The 23,213-nt window shown below is 52.7% G+C and overlaps 2 protein-coding genes across 3 annotated transcripts; one reads left to right on the forward strand and one right to left on the reverse strand.

Annotated features, from left to right (window-relative positions):
* The first annotated feature begins 4,501 nt into the window (after positions 1–4,501).
* SCRT1 (scratch family transcriptional repressor 1) lies at positions 4,502–11,827 on the forward strand. Its single transcript, XM_069097014.1, has 2 exons — positions 4,502–4,997; positions 7,934–11,827. Exons 1-2 carry the CDS (start codon positions 4,883–4,885, stop codon positions 8,896–8,898), a joined length of 1,080 nt encoding a protein of 359 aa, XP_068953115.1. The 5' UTR covers positions 4,502–4,882; the 3' UTR covers positions 8,899–11,827.
* A 3,105-nt stretch (positions 11,828–14,932) lies between these two features.
* LOC138168039 (TBC1 domain family member 20-like) lies at positions 14,933–22,559 on the reverse strand. Of its 2 annotated transcripts, XM_069097015.1 has the most exons (8): positions 21,745–22,559; positions 20,270–20,449; positions 17,345–17,425; positions 16,843–17,029; positions 16,518–16,619; positions 16,122–16,263; positions 15,744–15,928; positions 14,933–15,535 (listed from the first exon to the last, which is right to left on the reverse strand). In XM_069097015.1, exons 1-8 carry the CDS (start codon positions 21,869–21,871, stop codon positions 15,292–15,294), a joined length of 1,248 nt encoding a protein of 415 aa, XP_068953116.1. In that variant the 5' UTR covers positions 21,872–22,559; the 3' UTR covers positions 14,933–15,291. The 2 variants fall into 2 exon arrangements, with proteins under 2 accessions (XP_068953116.1, XP_068953117.1); XM_069097016.1 differs by lacking the exon at positions 20,270–20,449.
* Positions 22,560–23,213: the final 654 nt, after the last annotated feature.

Consider the following 23,213-nt stretch of genomic DNA (forward strand, 5'->3'; position numbering starts at 1 on the left):
TTCCCCAAGTAATTTACAGTTCCTTAACTTCTGGTTCTGGTAACAAAGAGAACTGCTATAAAATTTTTTGTACATTTGGGTCTTTTTAAACTTTTTAAAATTTCTTTGTGATATAGGTCAAGTAATGGTCAAAAGACATGCAGAGGTTCTGTAATTTGGGGGCATAGTTCATTCACAACTCTATCAACAATGAATCAAGGTACCTATTTTCCTGCAGCCCTTCCAACCATGGTCATTTTCCTTTTTTTGTCTTGTTTGGAAAAGTAGTTGAACCAGCAAGGGGTTGGAGTGAGACCTGGATAATTGAAGCAAGAATGGGAAGCTGACCTGGATAATTGAGGTAGGGAAAAGGGGTGGGGCCTGAGTAATTGAGTAAGAGTGAGTTCTGTCATGGAGCCTTGCTTGGGGGTGGGGCCTGATAATTGACCTGAGGCCGCATGTGTGTGCTGGGCTTGGGCTGTTCTGGCTGATGGCAGCTCCCTGAGCCCAGCTGTGTCCGTCTTGCCCGAGTGCCGGCTGCCTGTCCCCAGCGGGGGTCAGGGACTCAGGGGGCTCAACGAGCACGTGCTATCCCAAGTGTTCCCGAGGGGAAGGAGTTGACACACATGTGTCCGTACCTCATTATCCAGTCACTGATGGGGAGAGGGAAAGAAGGATGGGACAACAGAGATGGAGGGAGATAGGAAGAAACAAGAATGGAGATGGGAGAACAAAAAGAGAGAGGTTGGGTAATAGAGAAACAGTGAGAGAATTGGACAGATATGGGTCACAGAGAGAAAACAGACAGAAGTTAGGAAGTAGATGGAAGAGACAGGAACAAGGGACTTAAGGAAAGCAAGGAAAGAATAAGGATGGGAATAGAGATTTGAAAGAACAGAGGAATGGGGAACAGATAGATGAATTGGATGACAGAGAAATGAGGGGACAGGAACTGAGCTTGGGATCAGAGAATTGAAGAGATAGATTAAGCAGGTCCAAGGAACACAGATGAGTGAGACTGGAATGAGGAACAGCAGAAGAAGAGAAAGGAGAACAGAGAGAAAATGGATGAAGTGACAGAGAAATAGAAAATTATTACAGACAGAGGAACTTGGGGGTAGTAGTTGAGGAAAAGAATAGAGGGAGAGGTACAAACGGATGGGGAAAGAGTAATTTGAAAAACAGATAATGATGGGGATGGTAGTTAAAGGGGGAAAGAACAGAGAAACAGTTTTGCACCCAGTAGGAGCTAACATGCTGGTTAAAGTTGAAGGAACAGAAGATGAGGGACAGAGATGAACTGCAAGGGTCAGAAAGGGGGCATAGTGATAGGGGACAGAAAGACGAGGTGCAAAAGGACTAAGAGGCTACAGGGGAGGAAGGGTAAGGAAATAGAAAGATGGGAGTATAGGGTCTGAGAGAGGGACAACAGAGAGACTTGGAGAGAATAGAAGAACAGAGGGATGGAGACAGAAGGATGGAAGGAAAGAGAAAAAGAGATGTTCGAACACAAAGATGTGGGATCGAAGACACAGACCTGGGGGGACAAAAGAAGGAGGACAAGGGAATTGGGGAATGAGGGGAAAGGAGCTGAGATATCAGCAAAAGAGAAGTAGGGGACAGAAGGATGGGAGAATAGAGGAACAAGGAGGGGGGGAAGACCACTGGATCTGGGAGCTAGGGGCGCCTGGGTCCCAGCCCCGCGGGGCTGGTGGGCGGTAATGAGGCGGCTTTGCCCAGATGCGCCCCCCCTCCCCCAGGCTGCCCCCGGCCCGCAATCAAAATGCTAATTGGCCTCATCTCTCCGGCTGCGGCCCCCAACCCTCCTCCCCCCACTCCCAACCCTCAGCTTGTTCACAAGATCACACTCACGTCCACCCACAGTAACCCCAGGCCTGGCCCAGATGAATCGGGCTCTTAGGCCCTGAGCCTCCCCCGCCACTCCCCCTTCCCCTTTCGGTCCTGTCCCGGCTGCGGCGCAGAGATAAGGGGGCGGCTCCACCCCTAGGGACAGCCTGACACTCAAGATGAATGTCCCCCCGCAGCTCCCGCCCCCACCCAGGCCCAGCCGGCTGCCACAAAGACATTGGGACCCCGCCTCTTCCCTTTCCCCAGACACCCTGGCACAAAGTGATCTCTGTATGCACGCACAACAGTCACACATACACATACGTACAAGACATACACAAATTTGTAGACAGTCACTCAACATGTATACACACACAGTCGATATGCTCCAGTCCCTCCCATCTAGCCCTCTCTTAGCCTTCAGGCCGTACAGCCTGGGGAAATGAGACCTAACAGCTCCGAGTCTCGACCCCGCCCCCAAAGATTATGCAAATATGAGGGCGGAGCCTGTTTGAGCTGAGCTCAGCACTTCCCCTCGCTTTGGCTCTGCGGGCCTAGGGCCCTTGGCCCACAGCTGCGTGCGCGCCCACTTCCAGTGAATGCGCATTCAGGTTAGGGATCCTCCTTCAAGCAGGTCCTAAAAACACACCTCTGTAGATTTGTTCAAAGGGTTGTTGCATTGTCATACACACGGTGTGACAGGACTGGTGACAAGCACAGTATCTCACAATATAAGTCATACAATATTGGATTTAGAGACACAAGTTAGTGTCACAGACAATATCTTATAGAAGGTGTCAAATAATGAGAGGGTAGGTGGAACAAAAGCTGTGTTTGGAGTCATAGTATCTCTGGTTCAAATCCCAGTGTTGCCACTTACTTGTGTGACCTTGGACGAGGAGCTTGGCTTCTTTGGGCCTCAGTTTACTTTCTTTCTTTTTTTCCGAAGAGGTTAGACTAAACGACCTCCAAGGTCACTTTTGGCTCTAAACCTATACTGTGAGCATCACATCCCAAAGCTGGTAACAATAATAGTGTCACACACAAGGTCACAGACAAAATACCAGTTTCACAATGTCATTCATACCTACTATCCCTGTTATTCAAGTCAGTGTCAATGCCACACACAGTTTGTAGGATAGTGTAAGACTCTGTGACACACACACACAATGTCACATAAAATCAGGGTCACACAACCACGAATGTAGCTGATGCCAGTGATGTGCCGCAGACACGTAGGCATAACGCCAGCCCGAGAGCCAGTCGTATGGATGCTATTCCTATAGCTTTCCCACTCAAACCTGTTCGTGACCTTGGAACATTATACCCACGCCCTCACACGCGTCAGAAGGCTCAGGGCTCTCTATTGGACTCACGGAGATCCAGGATGATTTGGGGGCTAACTGGCCTGGGGAATTTAGGGGAAGAATCGAATTGGAATTAGACCCTGGCATGGGTCCGAGTGGACTCTCTTCCTCCTCTAGGGAACATGTACATAAACCCCTCCCCCGAGCGCGGCCTTTGTGCACGAGGACCCTCCCCCACTTCCCCTCTCCTAGGGTCCAGACCGCCCCTCTTCATTGGCAGGGCTCTTCATGACGTCAGGGGGCGGCCTGTAAAGTTCGGGACTGAGAGACGTTAATGGGGCGGGTGGGGGGCGGGGGAGAAGGTGTTGTCCCCTTGGTTCCCAGGCCTCCAGCTCAGCATGGCTTTAGAGCGGGCGGGCGAGAAAAATACTATTACTTCGATAGAAGATAATAAAAAACAATAGTGAATAGAAAAGTCCCAATCTTTGCTGGGGGAAGGAGAAGGTTGGAAAATTCCCCCAACCTGGGCCAGGGAGAGATGTCCAAGGCATCTCCCGAGGCCAGAGCGGACGAGAATGAGGCGGGGGATGGGGGTGGGGGGGGGAGACTGCGGCAGAGGGCGCCGCGTTGGCCCCAATGCAGTCCCGCTGCCTCAGCATCACCCCCACCCCCACCCCCGCGGACACGGGGCCTCCGAGACCCGCAGCCCAGGGGGAGGGGAGGCGAGGACCCTGACTCCGAGGGCAGGCAGGGCTCCCAAATGCTTGGGTCTCCTTATCCCCGGAACCTCCGGGGGAGACCAGGACCACCCACCCCCCCTTCTCTTCTTTCTCAAGCCCAGAACTCGTTTTGCTGAAGGGGAAGCCCCCGGGGGGGGGGAAGAGGGGGGCCCAGCCCCGCCCCCGCCGTACCCCCCTCCCCCCCCCCCCCCCCTCCCAGCTTTATAAGTGAGCGGCCGGGCCCCGGCCAGAGGCAGAGACCGAGGCAGAGGCAGACAGAGGCGATCACGGGCGGCGGGAGCTGTCCGAGCGCTGAGCCCCGCCCCCGCCCCCCGCCCCCTCCCTCAGCCCCCCGCCCGCTCCGCCGGCAGAACAATAAAGCCCAGGCTGCCCGCAGCCCCCCGGCCCAGCCCCAGCCCCAGCCCCAGCCAGAAACTCGGAGCCGGGTGCTGGCCGTGGTGCTGAAAGGCGCAGCGTGCGCCCGCCCGCCCCGGCCCCAACCCCGGCCCCGGCCGCGCGGAGCCCCACGGGGCTATGGGGGGCCACTGAGGGACCGTCGCTCCGCCCGCCCGCCGCGGCGGCGGGGCTCCGGGGGGGCCGGGGCCGGGCCTGGGAGGAGACCTGGGGGCAAAGCCGACCCCCCCCCCCTCCATACACACACTCCTGTCCGAGGGCTGGGACGGAAGGAGAAAGAGGGGAGGAAGGAAGGAGGGGGAAAGAAGGAGAGAAGGAGGAGGAGAGAAGGAGAGGAGAGAAGTAGTAGGAGGAGGAGAGAAAGAGGAGGAGGAGGAGAGGAGGAGGCGGCGGCGCGCGCCACGGCGGCCTGGCTAGGAGCTGGAGGCCGAAGGGAACCTCTGGACGCCGTGTAAGAAGACGAGCCCCCCAGCTCTGCCTGGCCCGCGGCCACCGCCCCGCGGATGGTGAGGGGGCTCCGCGGCGGCCGCAGCCCCCTCGCGCCCGGCCCAGGCCCTAGCCCGGGCCGCCCTCCCTCCCCTGGTCCCGCAGAGGCCCCACAGCCCCGCAGGAACCATGCCCAGATCTTTCCTGGTCAAAAAGGTCAAACTTGATGCGTTCTCCTCTTCTGACTTGGAGGGCCCTTATGGCCGGGCACGGAGCGACCTCGGAACCCGGCTGCCAGAGAAAGGTGAGGGGGCCAAGGGACTGGGGATGTGGGAACCTGGAGTTTAAGGAGACCACTACATTGGGGAGCTTAGGGCTCTGGGGTACGGGAAGTTGAGGCACAGGGCTGCCGGGACTAGGGCGTGAGTGACATAGGTGCTGATATGAGGTGGGGGCAGGAGTTGGGGTTATCAGAGATATGGGGGTCAGGGCTCCAGGGGACACAAATGAGTGATGAAATATATGAGGCTGGGGCTCTAGGAGCTTCAGAGAGCAAGGTTTTGGGTCTTTATAATGCTGGGATATAGTGGGGGGTGGGGTGGGGGACCTTGACTATTTATTTGCATGGGGGACCAAAGATAGGGCCAGGGTCTCTAGGGGACTGAGATGTGGGTAGCTAGAATCGGGGAGCAAGGACTCTAGAGGGACAGAGCATGGTGTGTTAAGGGTGAGGGGTATTATTCAGGACCAAGTGCTAGAAGGAGGCCATAGTATGAGGGGTTAAGGGAAGATCAAAGATTCTGCGGCTGAGATATGTGGTTGGAAAGCTGAGTCCAAGGTGCAGGGAGTTCTAAGGCTGTAGGCACCAGAGACTGTAACCACAGCAGCAGCAGCAGCAGGAAGATGGGGCAAGCCAAAGACTGCAGAAGAATGAAAGGGGGGAAAGGGAACTTGGTTGCAGAGAAGGATTGAAATGGAGACCAAGAACAGACCAGGGTTGTGGGTAGGAATAGACTGAGGCCACAGGAATGAGGAACAGGAACTGCAGTTAGAAACAGGGCCTGGTAGGTGAGGATGGGGGTGGTATACACACACACACACACACACACACACACACACAAAGCTGGGACAAACATATTGACATGCAGGGACATGCACAGAAACAGACACATGGTCACACATGCAACCCAGACATCTTCCCCATCAGGACATGGGGAGACAGGGACAGAAGGGGATGAAATAGGGATGAAGCTAGTGCCAAGGCTGAGTGGAAAGGGTCTGTAGATGTTTAGGTATGAGAGTCATAGAAGAATGAGGGAATGAGCCTGAGCAGAGATGTCTCTAGGGTGTCCTGGAAGAATCTGATCACTGTGGAAGCTGAATCTGGACATGTGGGGATGCAGAAGAGTAGAGAGCAGGGTCTGGGAGCCTGATAGGGAAGTTGGGGACATCTGGGACTGGGAGGAGGCAGGGGTCTATGGTAGATGAGAGATGCCTCTTTGTTTGAGGGCACACAAGTTCAAGGACAACTGTTAGATCTAGGCCAGGGATAGAGTAAGCTGTGCCCTAAGATACTACTTGTATGACAATGTGTATGGCCCTGCATGTGTATGATTATGTGTGAACCTAAGCATGTATGATTCTGTGACTATGTATAATCCCAAATATGTGTTTATGACCCTGTGTGACCTCAAGTGTGCATGTGACCATGTCTGTGACCCTCTCTGTGTTTGGTTGTGGGTATATGTTATCCTGTATGTGTCATATATATATGATGCATCACCACAGGTGACCCTGTATGTGTGAGACAAGACTGACTGACTGACTTTCTCCATCTGTGTGCAACCATATCTGACCCTGTATATGTATGTGACTATGGGTGAACATGTGGCCCTATAAGAATATGGTAGTGATCCTATATTTATAAGAACATGCATGACTATCTGTGTGGCCCTATGAGTATGTGACAGTACATGTGACTTCTTGGCTTTCTTTAATAGTTCACATCTGACCCTATGTCATCCATACTTATAACCATGACCCAGGATGAGTGGGTGACTCCATGTGCTTAATGATTGTGGGTGCGGCTGTGCTGTGTAACCATATCGATGCTTTGACGTTATCTCTGTGTGTTCTGTGGGCGACTTTGAGGGACACGGCATGTGGCCTGCATGATGCCATGTGTGTGTGGCAGTGTGACTGTGCCACTCCTCTTCCATTTTCCCACCCACCCTCCTTATACCCACCTCCCCCTAGCTTTACTTGGTTGAAACACCTCAGTCCCCCCCTGGCCCTAGGGTGAGTGGGTGGAAGAGACCAATGGACAGGGAGTATGGGAGGGGTAGGCATCAGGGATGGGGGTACCACAGGGGCCACAGTCAGGGCTTTGTGCAGCTGCCACTGCTGATGCCTGGAGGAGGAGGAGGCAGCAGCCGTCTGCAGTGTGTTGCATAATCAGGCAAAACTGCTGAAGTGGGGAGAACCCAGAGAGGGAGGGAGGGAGGGAGAGAGAGAAAGAGAAAGAGGAGGGGGGATGAGGGGAGGAGAGAAAAGGAAGAGGAAGAGGGAAGAAAGAAGGAAGAGGAAAAGGAAGAGATGGGAGTCTCCCAACCACAACCCTCCCCACCCCCTCCCCCGACCTTGAGGTTCCCTTGGATTGGATGTGGGAACCGGTTGAAGGGGGAATCTTTACAGTACAGCTGCTCCCCCCGAGGGAAGTGTATGGGGGGAAAGGGAGGGGCCTAGATTTGGTCAGTCCCCTTCTCATCTCTTTCCCTCCTCTCTTGCCTCCTCTCCTCTCGGTCTCACCTTGCCTCTGTGTCTCTTCTGGTCTCCTGTTCCTCCCTCCTATCCTATCTTCATCCACCTCGTTGTGACTCCTGCTTCTGATCCCTCTTTGTTCTCACCCCCTGCCCCTATTCCTTGGGTCTCTCTGTGTGTCTTTCTGTATCCTTGTGCATTCTCTTGGCCTCTTTTCTGTCACTGTTTCACTATCCATACTATCCTCTTCTGCCTGTTTCCCTGTCTCCCTATTTCTGTCTTCGTACCTGTGTTCTTGTCCTTTTACTTTCTCTCCCATCTGTCTCCTCCTCTCTTTCCCTGTCTGCGCTCCTTCTCTCCCCTCCTCCACCTGTTTCTACTTGTCTTTCCATTTCACTTTGTCTCTTCTTTCTCCCTCTACCTCTTCCCGTGTCTGTATCTTCCTTTTCGTGTCTACCTGCTTTTCCCTGGCCTCAACAGGATACCTCAGTGACTACATCGCCCCAGCCGTGTACGATGCCGCAGACTCAGATGCTTCCCTGCTCAAGGGCCCGTCCCAGGAGCCTATGTACGCAGCGGCAGTCCGCGGAGAGCTGGGCCCGCCCGCTGCTTCGGCCCCACCGCCCACCCCGCGACCAGAGCTGGCCACGGCTGCAGGAGGCTACATCAATGGTGATGCGGCTGTCAGCGAGGGGTACGCTGCAGACTCCTTTTTCATTACCGACGGCCGATCTCGCCGCAAGGGCGCCAGCACGGCCTCGGCCCAAGGCGGACCCGACGGCAGTAGCGGCGCAGGAGCAGGAGGAGGAGCCGGGAGTGGGGCGGGGTCTGGGGGGCGGGGTCAACAGGCAGGCGGGGCGGGGCAAGGGTCCGAGGCGCGCGCTGGCCGGCACGCGTGCAGCGACTGCGGCAAGACGTACGCCACGTCGTCTAACCTGAGCCGGCACAAGCAGACGCACCGCAGCCTGGACAGCAAGTTGGCGCGCCGCTGTCCCACGTGCGGCAAGGTGTACGTATCCATGCCAGCCATGGCTATGCACCTGCTCACGCACGACCTGCGCCACAAGTGCGGTGTGTGTGGCAAGGCCTTCTCGCGGCCCTGGCTATTGCAGGGCCACATGCGCTCGCACACTGGTGAGAAGCCCTTCGGCTGCGCGCACTGCGGTAAAGCGTTCGCTGACCGCTCAAATTTGCGCGCGCACATGCAGACGCACTCGGCCTTTAAGCACTTCCAGTGCAAGCGCTGCCACAAGGCCTTCGCCCTCAAGTCCTATCTCAACAAACACTACGAGTCCGCCTGCTTCAAGGGCGGCAGCACCGGAGGGGGAGCTGCGGAGGGAAGTGGGGGAGGAACCATCAGCCCCCCGACTACTCCCGGCCCTGCCCCCCCCTCGGCATCCTCCTCAGTGCACGGCCCGCCTCCTCTCAGCCCGCTTCGGGCTTGAGCGGGGCGTTCCCGGAGCTCCATCCTCCCTTCACCCCTCTGGCAGCAATAGGGTCCTGGGAGGGGAGAGCCGGGGTCCTCGCCCGTCCTCTCAGCAATAGGGCTCCCCTCCCCTGGGAAGAGGAAGGCGGTTTTAGCCTCTGATCCTTTCCAAGCTTCTGACTGTAAGGTGTGGGGAGGGGAGAGGTGTTCCCAATTGATCAGCAATAGGGTCCCCGGAAAAGATGGCTTCTGTTTTGGCCTTCTTTTCTGGGCTCCAGGCTAGGGAGGGAGCACCCTCCACTATTCAGCAATAGGGTCCCTGAGGAAGGGAAAGGTGGCCTTGCCCCTGTCCCAGCTTCTGGACCCCAGGCTGGGGAGGGCGCACTTCCCCCCAAGGCGACCTCTTCTCTGTCTTCATGTCTGTCTCCCCTCTTTGGGGCCCTTGACTGGGGAGAAGGGACTCCCCAAGGCGACCTCTCTCTCCTCCCCCCCCCATTTTGGGGAAAATGGGTGAGGAGGGTTTTGCCCCTACTACTCAGCAATAGGGTCCCCTGGAAAGGTGAAGGCAAAGTCTCTGTTCCCCCCCACACACACCTTTTAGGACCTGGGCTAGGAAATGGGTCCCCCTCCCCATCTTCTCAATGATAGGGCCATAGGGAAGGCGGCTTGCCTTGATCTCAACTAGCTCCCCCTTTCGAGACCTGGGCTGGAGAAGGGGAGCCTCTCATTACTCAGCAATAGGGTCCCAATAGGTGACCTCTCTACCCCCCTGTCCCCACTTAGGGGCAAGATAGGGATGGGACCTGGGTAAGAGGCTACCTGTCCTTTTATTCAGCAATAGGGTCTCCCTGGAAAGGTTCTGGCCTGTCTCCTAAGAGAAGCCCCAGGCTGGGGAATGGGTGTCCCCCATTTCTTTCAGCAATAGGGTCACCCAGGGAAGCCTATCCTGTCTGAAAGGCCCTAGGCTGGGGAAGTGTCACCCCCACCTCAGTGACAGGGTCTTGGAGACAGCCCCTCCCCCAGCCACCTTGGGCCTTTACTGGCTGAAGGGGATAATGGGACACTGGGTTGGGTGCTGCCGTCCACCTTTAAGCAATAGGCTACCGAGGCGCCGGCACCCTGCCTCTTGTCCTCTCCAATTAGGACCCCTCACAGGCTGGGGGCTAGGGATACCCCATCCCACCATCTTATTTCCCAGCAATAGGGTCACTGGGCCCCTGTCCTCCCTCAGGGCCTTGCACAGATGGAGGAGGGGAGTGGCGGCTCCTTCAAGAGTCACAGGACCTCTGGGGTCTTCGGGCCCCTTGGTTCCTTAAGGCTGAATACCCAGGGACCGGCTCCCTCTGCCTGCAGGCTTAGGGAGGAATGCAGCACCCTGGGTCTAGCCTCCCCTTTGGTGGAGCTCCAGGGAGGACAAGGAACAGGCAAGAGGGCAATCTCCCTACAATTTTCTAGGGATTGGGGGGAGAGGGAGATGAGGACTGGGAAACCCCTCCCCTCATCTCCCTAGCTCAGACCCGGTAGGGGCCTGTTTGGACACGCCCTCCCCTTCCTCCACCTCTGCCCTGCCTCCGCCCGCCAAATCCGAACTCTTCCGGCCCAGTTACCTGGGCCCCCAGTCCCTGCTCCCCATAACGAATAATAATGACGCATATCGGATCGCATGGACTTATCCGACCTTCCCCAGCCCTAGGTTCTTCCCACTCCTTCCAGCCCCAACCCTCTAGGCATTAAATGTCCCTGGGGGAGGCGGGGCAAACTGTAATAGTGACGCTCACCTCGCCCACACCCCCCCCTCCCCCACCACCTCTCAGTATTCGCCTTGCGGGTAAAGCCCTGGGGGTTCAGGGGGGGCGTCTCATGCGCGTCGGGTTTATTTATTTCTGTTATTTATGTTTGTTAATGAATGGATTGCACTCGGGTCGGGCAGTCCCGGCCCACGCCCTGGGCTTTTCTGCGAGAAAGTTCCCTGCAAGAACTTTCTCTCCCCCTTCACCTACGATAGACACCCCACCTCCGCCACTACCCCCCTCCCCCGCCTTCTTGGAGCTCCGCCCCTCTGGCAGCTCTTCTACCCACATGCAGTCCATCGTCATCGGAGCTCCGCCCCTCTTAGAAGTCCTCCCCACCAGCTCCCCTCCTTCCCAGGTCCCTACCCTCATCTCGGAGCTCCACCCCTGTCAGCCCTGCCCCTCCTCGGAGCTCCACTCACGCCTCCTTACATAGATTCCTCCCCCCCACCAGTAATTCCATTCACGCCCCGCCCTTCCCTCCCACTCAGTTGCCAATTTTCGCCCGTCTATGCCAAAGCCTCGGCGGCGACCCCGCCCCCCCAGGGTCCCACCCCATTGGCCGCCGCCGTTGTGACGTCACTGCATGCAGCCCCGCCCTCCCCTCCCCGGGCTGCCCCGCCCCTCACTCCTCCCTTTCCCTTCCTTTTTCCCTCCCCACTTTCCCTCCCCTTAGATAGTCCGATACCGACTATAGAGCAATAATGCGCACTGCATGCGAAGCTGCCGCCGCCTCTAGTGTTACAGAGAATCAGGTACCCCCCCACTTTCCCTCTTCCCCAAGCCCCGCCCCAGGCCCCGCCCCGCGCCGATATCAGGGACACTGCGCGAGGTGGGCCGGGGCCATACGCGCAGACTTTCTCTACCCATCCCACCCTTCCAATAATCCCTTGCCCTGGCCCCAACCAAGGCCCCCTCGGCTGGCCCGGCGGCGGCGGGGGAGGCGACCACCAAGGGACAGACCCCAGATTGGGGAGAGAGGCGGAGGACACACACACACACACACACACACACACACACACCACACCACACCACACCACACACGAAGACAAGGAGACAGAAATGGACAGGGTCTCGAGGAGAGCGAAACAAGGATGCAGAGAGACAGAAATAGACACGGATGGAAATAGACACAGAGACAAGGGGTCGGAGAAATAAGGAAACATAAAATATGGCAAGAGAAGTCAGTGGAGCAAGAGACAAAAGAATACCAATCAACAAACAACATGTTTAGTGTTGGAAAATGACAAGTCTGCACCCTCACTGAGCTTATAGTCTAAGAGGGGATGCCGCATACATATATATACACACACACATATATGTATATATATAATCTTCCTCTTTTCTAGTCAGAATATGGGGGAACTCGCATAGTAAAGGTCAGAAAGATTTGAGAAATTCAAGGAGCAGGGGGCGTTCATTCCTTGAAGTAAAGAGAAAGTGAGTCAGAAGGACGCGGAAGAAAGAATCACAAAGATGAAAGCAGGGGGTGACTTGGCAGCAGCTTTCCTACTCTATACAGAGCTACCCAAGGGGCAGGTTAGTGTGTAATAGAATGAGTACAGCAAATCAAGAGAACTGGGCTGGCTGTACTCCTCCTATTCCTGTCATTCTTGGGTTTGACCTTGAGCAATTGGCTTCCATTTTCTCCTCTATAAAAGGAGGGGCTCGTACTAGATGGTGTCAAAGGACCCTTCTAGCTCTGATGTTCTGTGATCCTTTGATCCTAGATCTAGATAGAGGACAAGGATTCTTTTTTCAGTTATGGGTTGGACTAGATGGCTTTTGAGGTCCCCTTCCAACCTTGAAATTCTGTAATGACTGAGCTATATGGAGACCCAGGGAAGATGGGCACAGAGGTATGCAGAGACATAGAGAAAGGAGAGAAAACACATGGAAAAACAGAAATAGAGACTCAGAAATAGAGATAGAACTGAACACTAACACAGACTTAACCCCCTTACACACACTGTCACACACATAGCCACCACCCCAACTTGGAGAGATGAGGTTTCCAACTCTAGGAACCCCAGAAGGAGAGTTTGGGGTAGTGCAGGGACCTCCACTCCTCTGCCTTGGGTCCACTCATCATTCCATGATACACCCAGGGACACAATTATATAACAGAACACAATCACAACATTCTCCCCTCCCCCCATCACAACCCTCTCCACCAATTACTACCATGTACATAGGCACGGATATATGGTGGTGGATATGCATACACATTCATTCATTTACTCAACTGGTGCTTGGCTCCAGAGGGCAGAAATAGGAGCAAAGGAGTTGTGATCATAGAGAGGCAGATTTCCCTTTGATATGAGGAAAAAAGACATTTCTAAAGAGTAGAACTGTCCTAAAGGAGAATGGCTGCCTATTACTGAAAGTCTTCAAGTGGAGTCTGGCCAGAGATAACAGAGAGAGGATTTCAGCTCAAGTTTAGGCTGGGCTAATCAGAACTGATGTTTCTAGAACAATTTATGGTTTACAAAGTACGTGACATGCATACATTGTCTTACTTGTTCCTCACAACAACTCTGTGGGGTAGGTACCACAAATATTCTACTCATTCTACAGGTGAGGAAATTCACACAGTAAGTGCTGGAGGTGGGATTCACTAGACTACCTCCTTCAAGGTCCAGTGTTCACTCCACTCCATCTGCTGCTCCCTCAGCTCCGAAATTTTATCATCTTCATAGAACACCCTCTTAAGAGCCTAAGCCTGCACTAGCTGCTAAGGGAAACAAGAAGCTAAGATATGGTCCTTGCCCTCAGGGAGCTTCCAATCCCATTCCATCACAACGACACAGAGCAAGGAGGCCACACATCCACTTTACACACTCAAGCACAGCCAGATAGTCTTCCAACCAGTATGACACCCAGACAAGCCACACATAGGCACACCAATGCAGTTGTACATAGAACACAGGAACACACACACATGCAAGCCCAGGAACATACTACCACAGTCACACAAACATGGTTGTACACATATACACACGCACACATCAAACCTCCCTGGGCCCCTCCCTACCTCCCCTGTGTTCCTCCTCTGTGCTTGCACACACATGGTCTACCTACTTACCTAAGCAGTGAGCAGGTCTCACAACCGCTGGGCCAGGCCGGGGGCCCCCTTTCCCCAATGCCTTGCCCCCTGTCCTACCGTGGAAAGCCATGGGTCCCCCCTTTTTTTCCCTCCCTAAGTCCCCATCTCTGAATCAGCACAATATCCCACCTTAGCGAATTCAGGTAGAAGGAACGTGTATAGGTAGCACCTCTGTTTTTGTACTGACTGCAACAGGCCCCGGGGCCACCCAGCGTGAGTGGGAGAGCTAGGGCTGTGAGGGGACAGGGCAGCTGTGCCCTCCCCCTGTTCCCCTCTGCAGCACATGACTCCCTTCCCTTCCCCAGTCCTTGTACATACTCCCCCTGCCCTGCCCCGACAGGCTGGGATTTTTACGTGGGCCGTCCCCTTCTCCCCCTCCGCCTGACTCCTCCTCATGCCCCGCTTTTGGGGCTGCGGCCCGGGGGGCTCGGGGCCGGCCGGACAGACGGACGGACGGACAGACCTCCTTCCTAAGCACAATAGCACCAGCTCCCCGGAGCACCGCACCTCCAAGAGGAGAATAAACGCGACTCTTGATAGAACTGCTTCTGTTCCTGAGACTTAATTTCCTGTTATTGGGGAATGTTCAGACATGGGGGGTAGGGGGGAGGGCTCCCCCCTACCCTGAGGAAAAGCAGGTCCTTTGGGAGAGAGGGCATCTAGAGAGCCTCCCTGGGTTTCATATTCTACATCATAGTGGCACTCTGTGTCTTTCACTCTTCTTCTGGAGTCTGGGTCTCTCTGTCTCCTATCTCTGGGTCCATCGCTTTTCTGTTTGTTCGATGGCGTACTTCCTAGGACTCTGTGTTATTCTGCGTCTATCTACCTCTCTCTCTGAATTTGCCTTTCTCCTTATACCTCAGTTTGCCAGACCTCTTTTAGTCTTCTTCCTGAGTCTATGTGTCTGACTGTCTGTGAAATGATCTCTGTGTTCATTTCACCTTGATACCAGGCCTGAGGAAGGCGTGGGAAAGTCAGGCCCAGTGATTCTTATGCCCACTTGTTCTCCCTGAACCAAACGTGGAGCAACAGCATAGCATTGTTCTAGGAGCTAGGGGAGACAGAATATCACGGATCAATCCCCCACTCCCCCAAGCCTGTCTGGACTGGCCTGGCCCAGCGAGAGAGAAGAAGATGTGCTCCCCAGGAGCCAGGAAGCCAGGCTGCTATGAATTTATTGGTCCAGGTACAAATCCACGATGGCTCACCTTTGCCCTGAGGAAGGAGGGAGACAGATGGGTAGACTGGTCCAGACAGAGGTCTCCTCAGTTCTGTCCCCCATCAGTGTCCTCAGATGAGCCCTCTCCAATGCCTCTGTCCCTCTTGGGGGGAGGGGAAGAATGTCTGACCTTCCTTTCCTGGTCATCTCTTCAAGTCCCTCTGTCCAGCTGGCTACTGTTGCCAGTGCTATCATCATTGGTCAGTCCAGCCATGGCTATTAGAGCTGTGCTCAGCCCGATGATGGCCAGTCCATTGTTTGGAAGCCAGTTAGAGTCACAATGGGGCATGAGTCTACCTAGAAGATCTTCCAGAGAACTTCAGGGCCCCAGCCCAGTGCAGTCTGTGTGACAGCCAGGGCTGCTGCCCCTAATGTGGCTGAGAGACCCCATACTGCTGCTTTCACCAGGGTACTGGGCCCACTCTGACTCCCTGAAGGCTTCTGGTACCCTGGCTGCTGCCGCTGCTTCTGTAGAACCCAGTCAGGCCTCTGGTGTGCTGAGGCTGCTTGTAGAGCTGTGAAGGAGCCCTCAATGGATAAACTAGGGAAGTGGGAGAGGGGGGATAGGGTGGGGAAATTAATGATACATCTTGAGTTTGGATTATGGAACATTCCCTTACCCAGCCTCTTCCTTAGTCCATTTCCCTGAGGACCTACCCTGGCATCCCACCATCCACCAAAAGCCTCATTGTCCCCCATTCTTCTGGGTGTCTTCCCCAAGCTCTATACCCCAGCCTACAGTAGGTCACCTGCTATGGGTCCTCACAGGAGCCTCCTGGGCCAGCTGGGAATGGGGGTGTCGGGTAAAGAGGTTCAGAGCCTGGGCCAGGAGGGACTCAGTGGGCAAGGGCTGTGGCAAGCGAGATAGCAGCTGGTGCAGGCTTGGCATGTCACAGGGGCCTGCTAGGACCTCTGGCTCCCGGTGCAGAACCACCTGGGGATAACAGATAGCGGTATAAGTCAGAGCTATGGACCCTGGACCCCACTTCCCCCACTAAGACCTCCAGGATCAAAGCTGGCCCCCAGCATATTCCTTCCCACCACACAGGCCCACTTAGGACACAGGTTACAACTCTGATCCCAAGCCTCCCTCATCCCCAGCCCAACCAGCCAAGATCAGTCCATACCGCAGCAGCCACGTAGACAGGCATGAGTGGGTGAGAAGCTAGGAAGAAGTCCATGAGACGCAGCACGTGGGTGGGCTCAGGTAACACATGGCCAAACCAGGTCAGCAGCCAGCTTAGGGCAAATACTGTTCCCACCTCGGCCCTGGCACCAACATGCTGGGGCCTTAGGCTGAGCACCTTCATGCCCTACTGAGTCTGTCCCACTCTTCTAATAACACCCTCCCTCTCTCCCCTACACAGCCTTCAGGCTGGTGCCTGGGACTGACCACCCACCTGTGACTGATCACCCCACCACAGGTCCCAGGTCATGCTTTTCCCTGCCCATTTATCTACCACAGGGGTCTGGTCCCTCACCTCTTTCCCCCTGCCCATAGGGCTCAAGAATACACTACTAACCTCTCCATGAAGCTGTGTAACTGAGGACTCTCCCGGGCCAGCAGAGGTAGCAGGTAGTTCAGGATGTGCCAAGTGTTATCCATTGTGGGGTCCATGAAGTCCCTGATGAGTATCCCAGGCATTAGAGGGCAGCTGCCTAGGCTATGCCTCCCTCAAGCTCCTCTGAGGTGATATAAGGTGAGCTGCTGTGCCCCTTCATGCCCAAAGTCCATTAGGCTGATGCAAGAAAAGCTACCTCCTCCCAGGCCTGTACACCCTAAACCCGGCCCTGGATATGTGGGGAGCTGCTTTCCCCCCAGGTTCATGCCCCTTCTTCCCTGGGTACCTGAGATGGTGCATGGAGAGTTGATCCAGCAAGGCAGCTGCTGCACGAGGCCCCAGCACTAGCAGCAGCGCCAGGGCCACCTCATGGTAGCCCTGGTAATAGTGCAGCTCTGGCCGAGAGCTCAGCACAGCCAGGATCACGGCCACCAGCTGCTCCTGCAGCACTGCCCTCTGCTCAGGGCGCATCCCTGCCCAGGCCAAAGGGGAGGAGCGCCACTGTCACTTTCACCATCCCTTCCTTGCCTCTCCAGGTTCCCTCCCCCATAGGACTTAGGGATAGAAGGGACCTCAGAGACCATATAATCCAAACCCTTCATTTTACAAATGAGAAACTGAGGTAAAGTGATTTAATGAAGGCTACATGGGTTCTAAAAAAGACTTGAACCCAGATTCACTGGCCTCCAAATCAAGTGCTCTATCATATCAGCCTATTGCCCTGAGCCCAATTCCTCACTCACCCCCGGGCTGCCCTCCTTGTCCCCAGCCCAAGCCAGGCACCTCACCCCGGGGAAAGTGGGCCAAGGAGCGCTCCACATCCATTTGCACCTGCTGATAGTCCCTATGGTCCCGAAGTGGGCTTCGGCCTGTGAGAAGCAAAAGGTGGGGAAGCAGGAGTTTAGGGTCAGAGGGCTTTCCCTCCTCCAAGGTCCCAAGATTTCAGCTCACTACTACCACCCACCTACCCTCAGCCCTCCCAAATACCCTCAGCTAGTCAGCAGACTTGAGACCCAGCTATAGAAGAACCAGGTCAAGAAGATGACCTTAATCATTTCAAGTATTTAAAAATTTTACAGATTAAAAAAACAAGGATGCCAGGAGGGGTGTCTTGCCTAAGGTCACACAGATAGCTAAAATCAGAAACCCCAGGTCTCGGGGTTCCAAGTCCCATGATCCTCAGGTGTGGTACTATCATAGGAAAAAGGATTTTCGACTTTTTCTGCTGGATTTCAGAGGGTAATATAATCTCTAGCCCCCAAGCTCTGCACTCAGAGAGAATGGGCCCAATCTTGGGGGGGCTAATCACCCCCCAACAAAAAGAAAATCACCATCTCTTTGGCTGGAATTACTTTTCAAAGTTCTTTAATAAACAGTCAACTTTGTTCATAGCCAGTCATCCGAGGACAAATGAAGCAGAGACAACTGGTTTAATGACAAAAGAATCACACACAATGTTAATATACTCTGGAGGAGTTTCAGACTCTCAGCTCTTCTTCCATTTAACTGTAGCTCCCCAGGTGTCACAGAGAACCTTCACCCCTTCCGTAAGTATTATCATAGACAGCTTCAGTGTCCCACAGTCTAAAGCAATAGTGTCAAAAATTGAGTGTCAAACTCAAAGAGATGGAAATCAGCTTAGAAAACCAAAAGATAACATTATCTATGTTGTATTTTTATTTATTTTGTTAAATATCTCCCAATTACATTTCATTTGGTTCTGATTTCCCTTGGGCTTCTGCAGCCTGGAATTTAATTCCCTGGCCTGAGAGACAGGACATCTGGATACCTGCTAGTTTTCCCAGGAAGACAGTCTATATACTGAACTCATGGTGGGCCAGTGCTATTTGATTTCTCTGTCAGTAAACACCCAAATAGGAGCTGCTTGAAACCCAGGTCATGAATTGTTATCTATTGACACTAAAAACTGAACTCCATACGCATACTATTTTACTTTCTCAGTGGAAGCCTGCGGGTTATCTTGAGTACTGAAGGGGAGTGAAACGATACTTTTACTTAAGTCTGTAGACATAGACTTGAGTTATATTCTGAGACTTCTCAGAATAAAATCTGGTAGAAACATAATGAGACAAGGAGATGATAACATATTGAGCTGGGCCTTGTGATGAACACAGTCTGTGTGTGAGCTCAGAGCTTTAGAGGTCCTGATGGTTTGAAGCCTAACAGAGAAAGTCTAATTCCTCTTCCCTGAGATAGCTCCACAACTAATATCCTGGTTACAGTAATAACAATGACAACTGATATTTGCATAGTGGAAAGCACTTTACATGCATTATTTCAGTTTAGCCCAACAACCACCTGTGCAGTACTAATTTTCTGTCTGTCCAGTCCATCCATCTATCGCTGTATATCACAGATCCAAACATACAAACACACATACACATTTGCTTTGACCTATGTTCGATTTCACTGCTGTGACTCAGTGAACAGAGTACTGAGTCTTGAATCAGGAAGATCTGAGTTTAAATTCAGCTTCAGACACTCAATAGATTTGTGACCTGGGAAAATCATGTAACCTCTGTCTGCTGCTTCATTGTCCTCAACTGTAAATTGGGGATAATGATAGCGCCTACATCCCAGGGTCGCTGTGAGGAGTGCGTTGATATTTGTAAAGTGGTTAGCGTCATGCCTAGTACATAGTAGGTGCTTAATACTTGTTTCACTCCTTCCTTTCTGCAAGGAACTACCAGTATGGAATCTACCTTCATTGAAGAAGATCAGCAATTTTTGTGTGATTTAGGAGTTTTGGAGACCCTGAAGGCCAAAGGCTAGGCGTGAACTTCGCTATTCCTCAGGCTCTCTCTTCTATACCATTCTTTTTCTTGCTACAGAGATTTTTTTTTTTAGTCCCCATTTTACAAACAAAGAAACTAAGTCTCAAAAAGTTAAAAGTCATACAGTTAGGAAGTGGAAGAAGTAAGATTTGGACCTAGGTTTCTTCTCAATCTTTCCACCACTTTATCCAGTGTGTCACTATGACTCTTGGAATGCCCTATATTAGGACAAGGAACGGGGGCTGGAAGATGCAGAAGGGCAAATTTTGACTCACTAGCAGAAAAGAATTTTACAACAATTTGAGCTATGTCAAAGTATAATGTCTGCATTTGGAGATAAGGAATTCCCCATCACTAGAGATCTTCAAAGAGAAGCTGGATGACTAATTGTTGGAGATCATAGGATTACAGATGTAGACAGAACTAAAAGGAACCTTAGAGGTCATCTGATATAACCCCCTCCTCCTACCGATGAGGGCTGTGAGGCCCACAAAGGTTATGTGGCTTTTCTCAAGGTCACACAGAGTAAGAAGCAGAAGAAGTCAGCAGCACTAGGATCTGAACTCATGTTCTCCATCTTTATATCTGGGGATCTTTTCATCATAGCAGTCCAGTCCTCTCATTTTATAATCCATCCAGTCCGTGTTGATTTTATAGATATGGAAACTGAAATCCAATGACCCCGCTCAAGTATGAGCTGGGGAATGGGTTGGACTAGGGGATTCCTGAAGTGCCTTAGAGCTCTGGAATTCTGCCCATCTCTTTATTCCCAGAGGTTCCCACTGTTCACTCCAGATATTTCAGCCACGTGAGGGTAGAACTGGAATGTGGTAGAGGATTTTAGGAATAAGTTAGTGCTTCCTTCTATCTCCCTCTCATTTCTCTCCCAGTCTCCCCCTCACACCCTTGCCCTCACACCTGGATGGGGTGGCAGGTCATAGGGACTGAGGCCCAGAAGCCGGGGCCAGACCTTTCTCCGGACCTGGTTGCTAAGTAGGCCCCCTCGGCTCTGGGCAGCCATTCGAAGTAACTCCACATCTACTGGGTCCTGGCTCAGGGCTTCATGAATCTGCAACACTTTCTGCCTTCTCCAGGATTCTGCAAAGACAGGAGCCAAAACCCCACAAAGTCCTGAGAACAAGTTATCAGACCCCTAAGATTCTCCTGACTTGTTTCCCAATAAGTCTCACCATCTTCCTAGGCTGGCCCATCCCAATTCAAGTACAACCTGCTCCAGGAATCTTTCATTTATTAATCTTACTCCCACTAAATTAGTCTGTGAGCTCCCTGAGGATTGGCAGGGGAGCTCAGTTTCTCCCCTCTCCAGTCTCCCCTAAGATTCATGGGGTTGGAGCTTTGAGATGGCCAGACTGATGCCACCTCCCTATATCCCTGAAGGTAAAACTGTTTAACTGAACAAATCTTCCCCTAACACTTTCTAAGCTTAGAGCTGATCAATAAATACAAACTGTGTGCTAGGTAAATGCAAATAAATTGGGGAGGAAGGAGAATCCAGGAAGGCCTGAAATAGGTGGTGACCCTTGATCTGAACCTTGGAGGAGAATCCTCCTGAATCTGGCTGCCCATGGGAGTGTTTTCAAACAAGGGCTACCCTTTTTGGACCAGTCTCTCATCAAGCAGACCAAATCTCTCCCTCACACAGCCGTGCACACTCCCCTGACTCTCTTCCTTACAAGTTCAATCTTCCCTGAGAGCTACCTCCAAAGCTCCCCATTTTCAATCATCCAATTTTCTGCTGGTCTCCAAAAGGTACTGCAACCTCCATTCTGGGGCAGTTTATAGACCCCTTCTCTGAATACTATTTTTAATTGTATAAAATAAAAAACAGGACTACAAAGGAAACCAATTATACTGAAACAGTTATGGACATTAACTCCTGACCTCCAGTGTGGCCTCCATCTTTATTCCAGCACTGAGCCCTTCCCTGGGCTGTCCCTCTGGCTTGTAAGGCTCTCCTCGGATTTACTTGGCACATTTACTTACCGATCTGTCCTTTCAATCAATCAATCAATCTTAAACTCCTAAAACGCAGGGATAGTTTTGGGATTTTTTTTTTTTAAATCTTTGCACCCTCGGGGAATGGCACGTGCTGGGTCCTTAGTAGACACTTCATACTAGTTAAATTAAATGAAATTTAATTGCAGGCCACACCCTCATTGGACGTGTTCCCAACAAAGTCCCTCCTCCCTTCCCCTGACTCCGCCTTCTATCGGTCGGGTCCCCTGTCTTCTGTGCCACCATTGGGTTCCCTTCCTCAAGCCCTAATATTATTGGTCAGATTCCCTACTACTCGTCTTTCCATTGGTTTTCTTCTCCCAGTCAGCCCTGGCCTTCTCCCGTACCGGCTGTTCCCCTCCTAGCCCCTTACTCACCTGTGCTGGGCTTACTCTTGAGGCCACGGGCTTGCTGCGATGTCAGTGTCCCCTCGCCAGCCTTGGCCCCGGTCCCGCCCCGATCCCGGCCTCCCCGGCGGTCTCCGGTTCCACGGACCCTTTTCATGCCGCCGCCACCCCTGTTCTTGAGTACAGAAAGCCAGACAGCTGCTGCAAACTCCGCCCCTTTCTGTTCATTGGCTCCTGCAGCTACCGCCTAAGGAATTCACTGGTCACCAGGTGCGTCACTCTTCTCTTCCACCAATTGGTGCCCAAGTCCAGAGGGAGGGGCCCTGGGTGCAGGGCCCCCTGGGAAATGTAGTTTTTTCCATCACTAATTTCCCTGAATTGGTTCCTTTAGCAGGGTGGAGCAACTTACTCCCTAGCTGGGCTTCCTAGAAGGAAGCTCGGAAACCTGTGGGTGTGAGAGCAGGGGGCAGCTCCCCCCAGTTCTGTGAAATAGGCCAATTACAGTAAAAAGCTGGAAGGAAACTGAGGGTGTACGTTGATTGGGGAATGGCTGAACACTTCATGGTATAGGAATGTAATGGAAAATGACAGCACCATTAGAAAAGAGAACTTGGAAGAAGGTTAGTGTGTTTGGCGGTTCCCAGACCTAGGAGTTAAGATGGCGCAATATAGTGGGGTTATTTTTTTTTTTGGAGGGGGGATTGCAGGGCACTTGGGGTCAAATGACTTGCCCAAGGTCACACAGCTAGTAAGTGTGTCAAATGCCTGAGGTCATATTTGATCTAAGGTCCTCCTGACTCCTAACTGCCCCGGTTTTTTTTTTTTTTAATAATAGGCTTTCTTAAGGTTTGTCTTAAGGACACAGGTGATGACCAGAGAGCAAGGATGCTTATTGTCTATGCTGGTTCCAGTTCTCTTTGGGGTTGAGCGCCAAGACCTCTCCTTACCAAGTCAAGAAGTGGACCGTTCCAGGCCTTCTGTTAGGTACTGGGAATGCAAACAAAGGGGAAACAGTCCCTGCTCTCAAGGAACTCACAGTCTACATGCAAACAGTTATGTAGAAACAAGATATAGACAGGAAGTATAGAAAGGGATGCCTTCCTTTCCCCCATATAGATGATGTGCCTGATGGCAGGTACAGTGGCACAGAGTTTGGGCTTTTTACTTCTGAGCTTCAGAAGATAACAACCTCTAACCTAGGAACCACCAAACTCTAGGCTTCAGGAGAATTGGGTCTAATCTTGGTGGTTAACCTCCCCTCACCCCCAATCACCATCTCTTTGGATGATTTCACTTCTCAAAATCCTTCATCAGCCAACTTTGACAGTTATCCAAGACCAAGTGAAACAGAGGATTGGTTCAATGACAACAGATTTCCATACACTGATGCTCTTTTGTGAACTTGAGTGGTTTTATATGAGGAGGGAAGGGGACATTGAGGATAAATCACCAGTGCAAATTTTTAAATTATTCATGAAAAAAAGACTATGTTCTAGCTG

Source organism: Petaurus breviceps, unplaced genomic scaffold (genome assembly GCF_028583685.1).
Source record: "Petaurus breviceps papuanus isolate PSGF00001 unplaced genomic scaffold, PetGlider_PUasm1.0 350, whole genome shotgun sequence".
Taxonomy (NCBI): domain Eukaryota; kingdom Metazoa; phylum Chordata; class Mammalia; order Diprotodontia; family Petauridae; genus Petaurus; species Petaurus breviceps.

Coding starts and splice junctions, on each gene's coding strand:
- LOC138168039 (XM_069097015.1), bottom strand. CDS start 21,871: ATGAAAAGGGTCCGTGGAACCGGAGACCGCCGGGGAGGCCGGGATCGG. Junction 20,450..21,744: donor CAAGAGTAAGCCCAGCACAG/GTGAGTAAGGGG, acceptor CTGTCTTTGCAG/AATCCTGGAGAAGGCAGAAA. Junction 15,929..16,121: donor CTGTCTACGTGGCTGCTGCG/GTATGGACTGAT, acceptor TGTTATCCCCAG/GTGGTTCTGCACCGGGAGCC.
- SCRT1 (XM_069097014.1), top strand. CDS start 4,883: ATGCCCAGATCTTTCCTGGTCAAAAAGGTCAAACTTGATGCGTTCTCC. Junction 4,998..7,933: donor AACCCGGCTGCCAGAGAAAG/GTGAGGGGGCCA, acceptor TGGCCTCAACAG/GATACCTCAGTGACTACATC.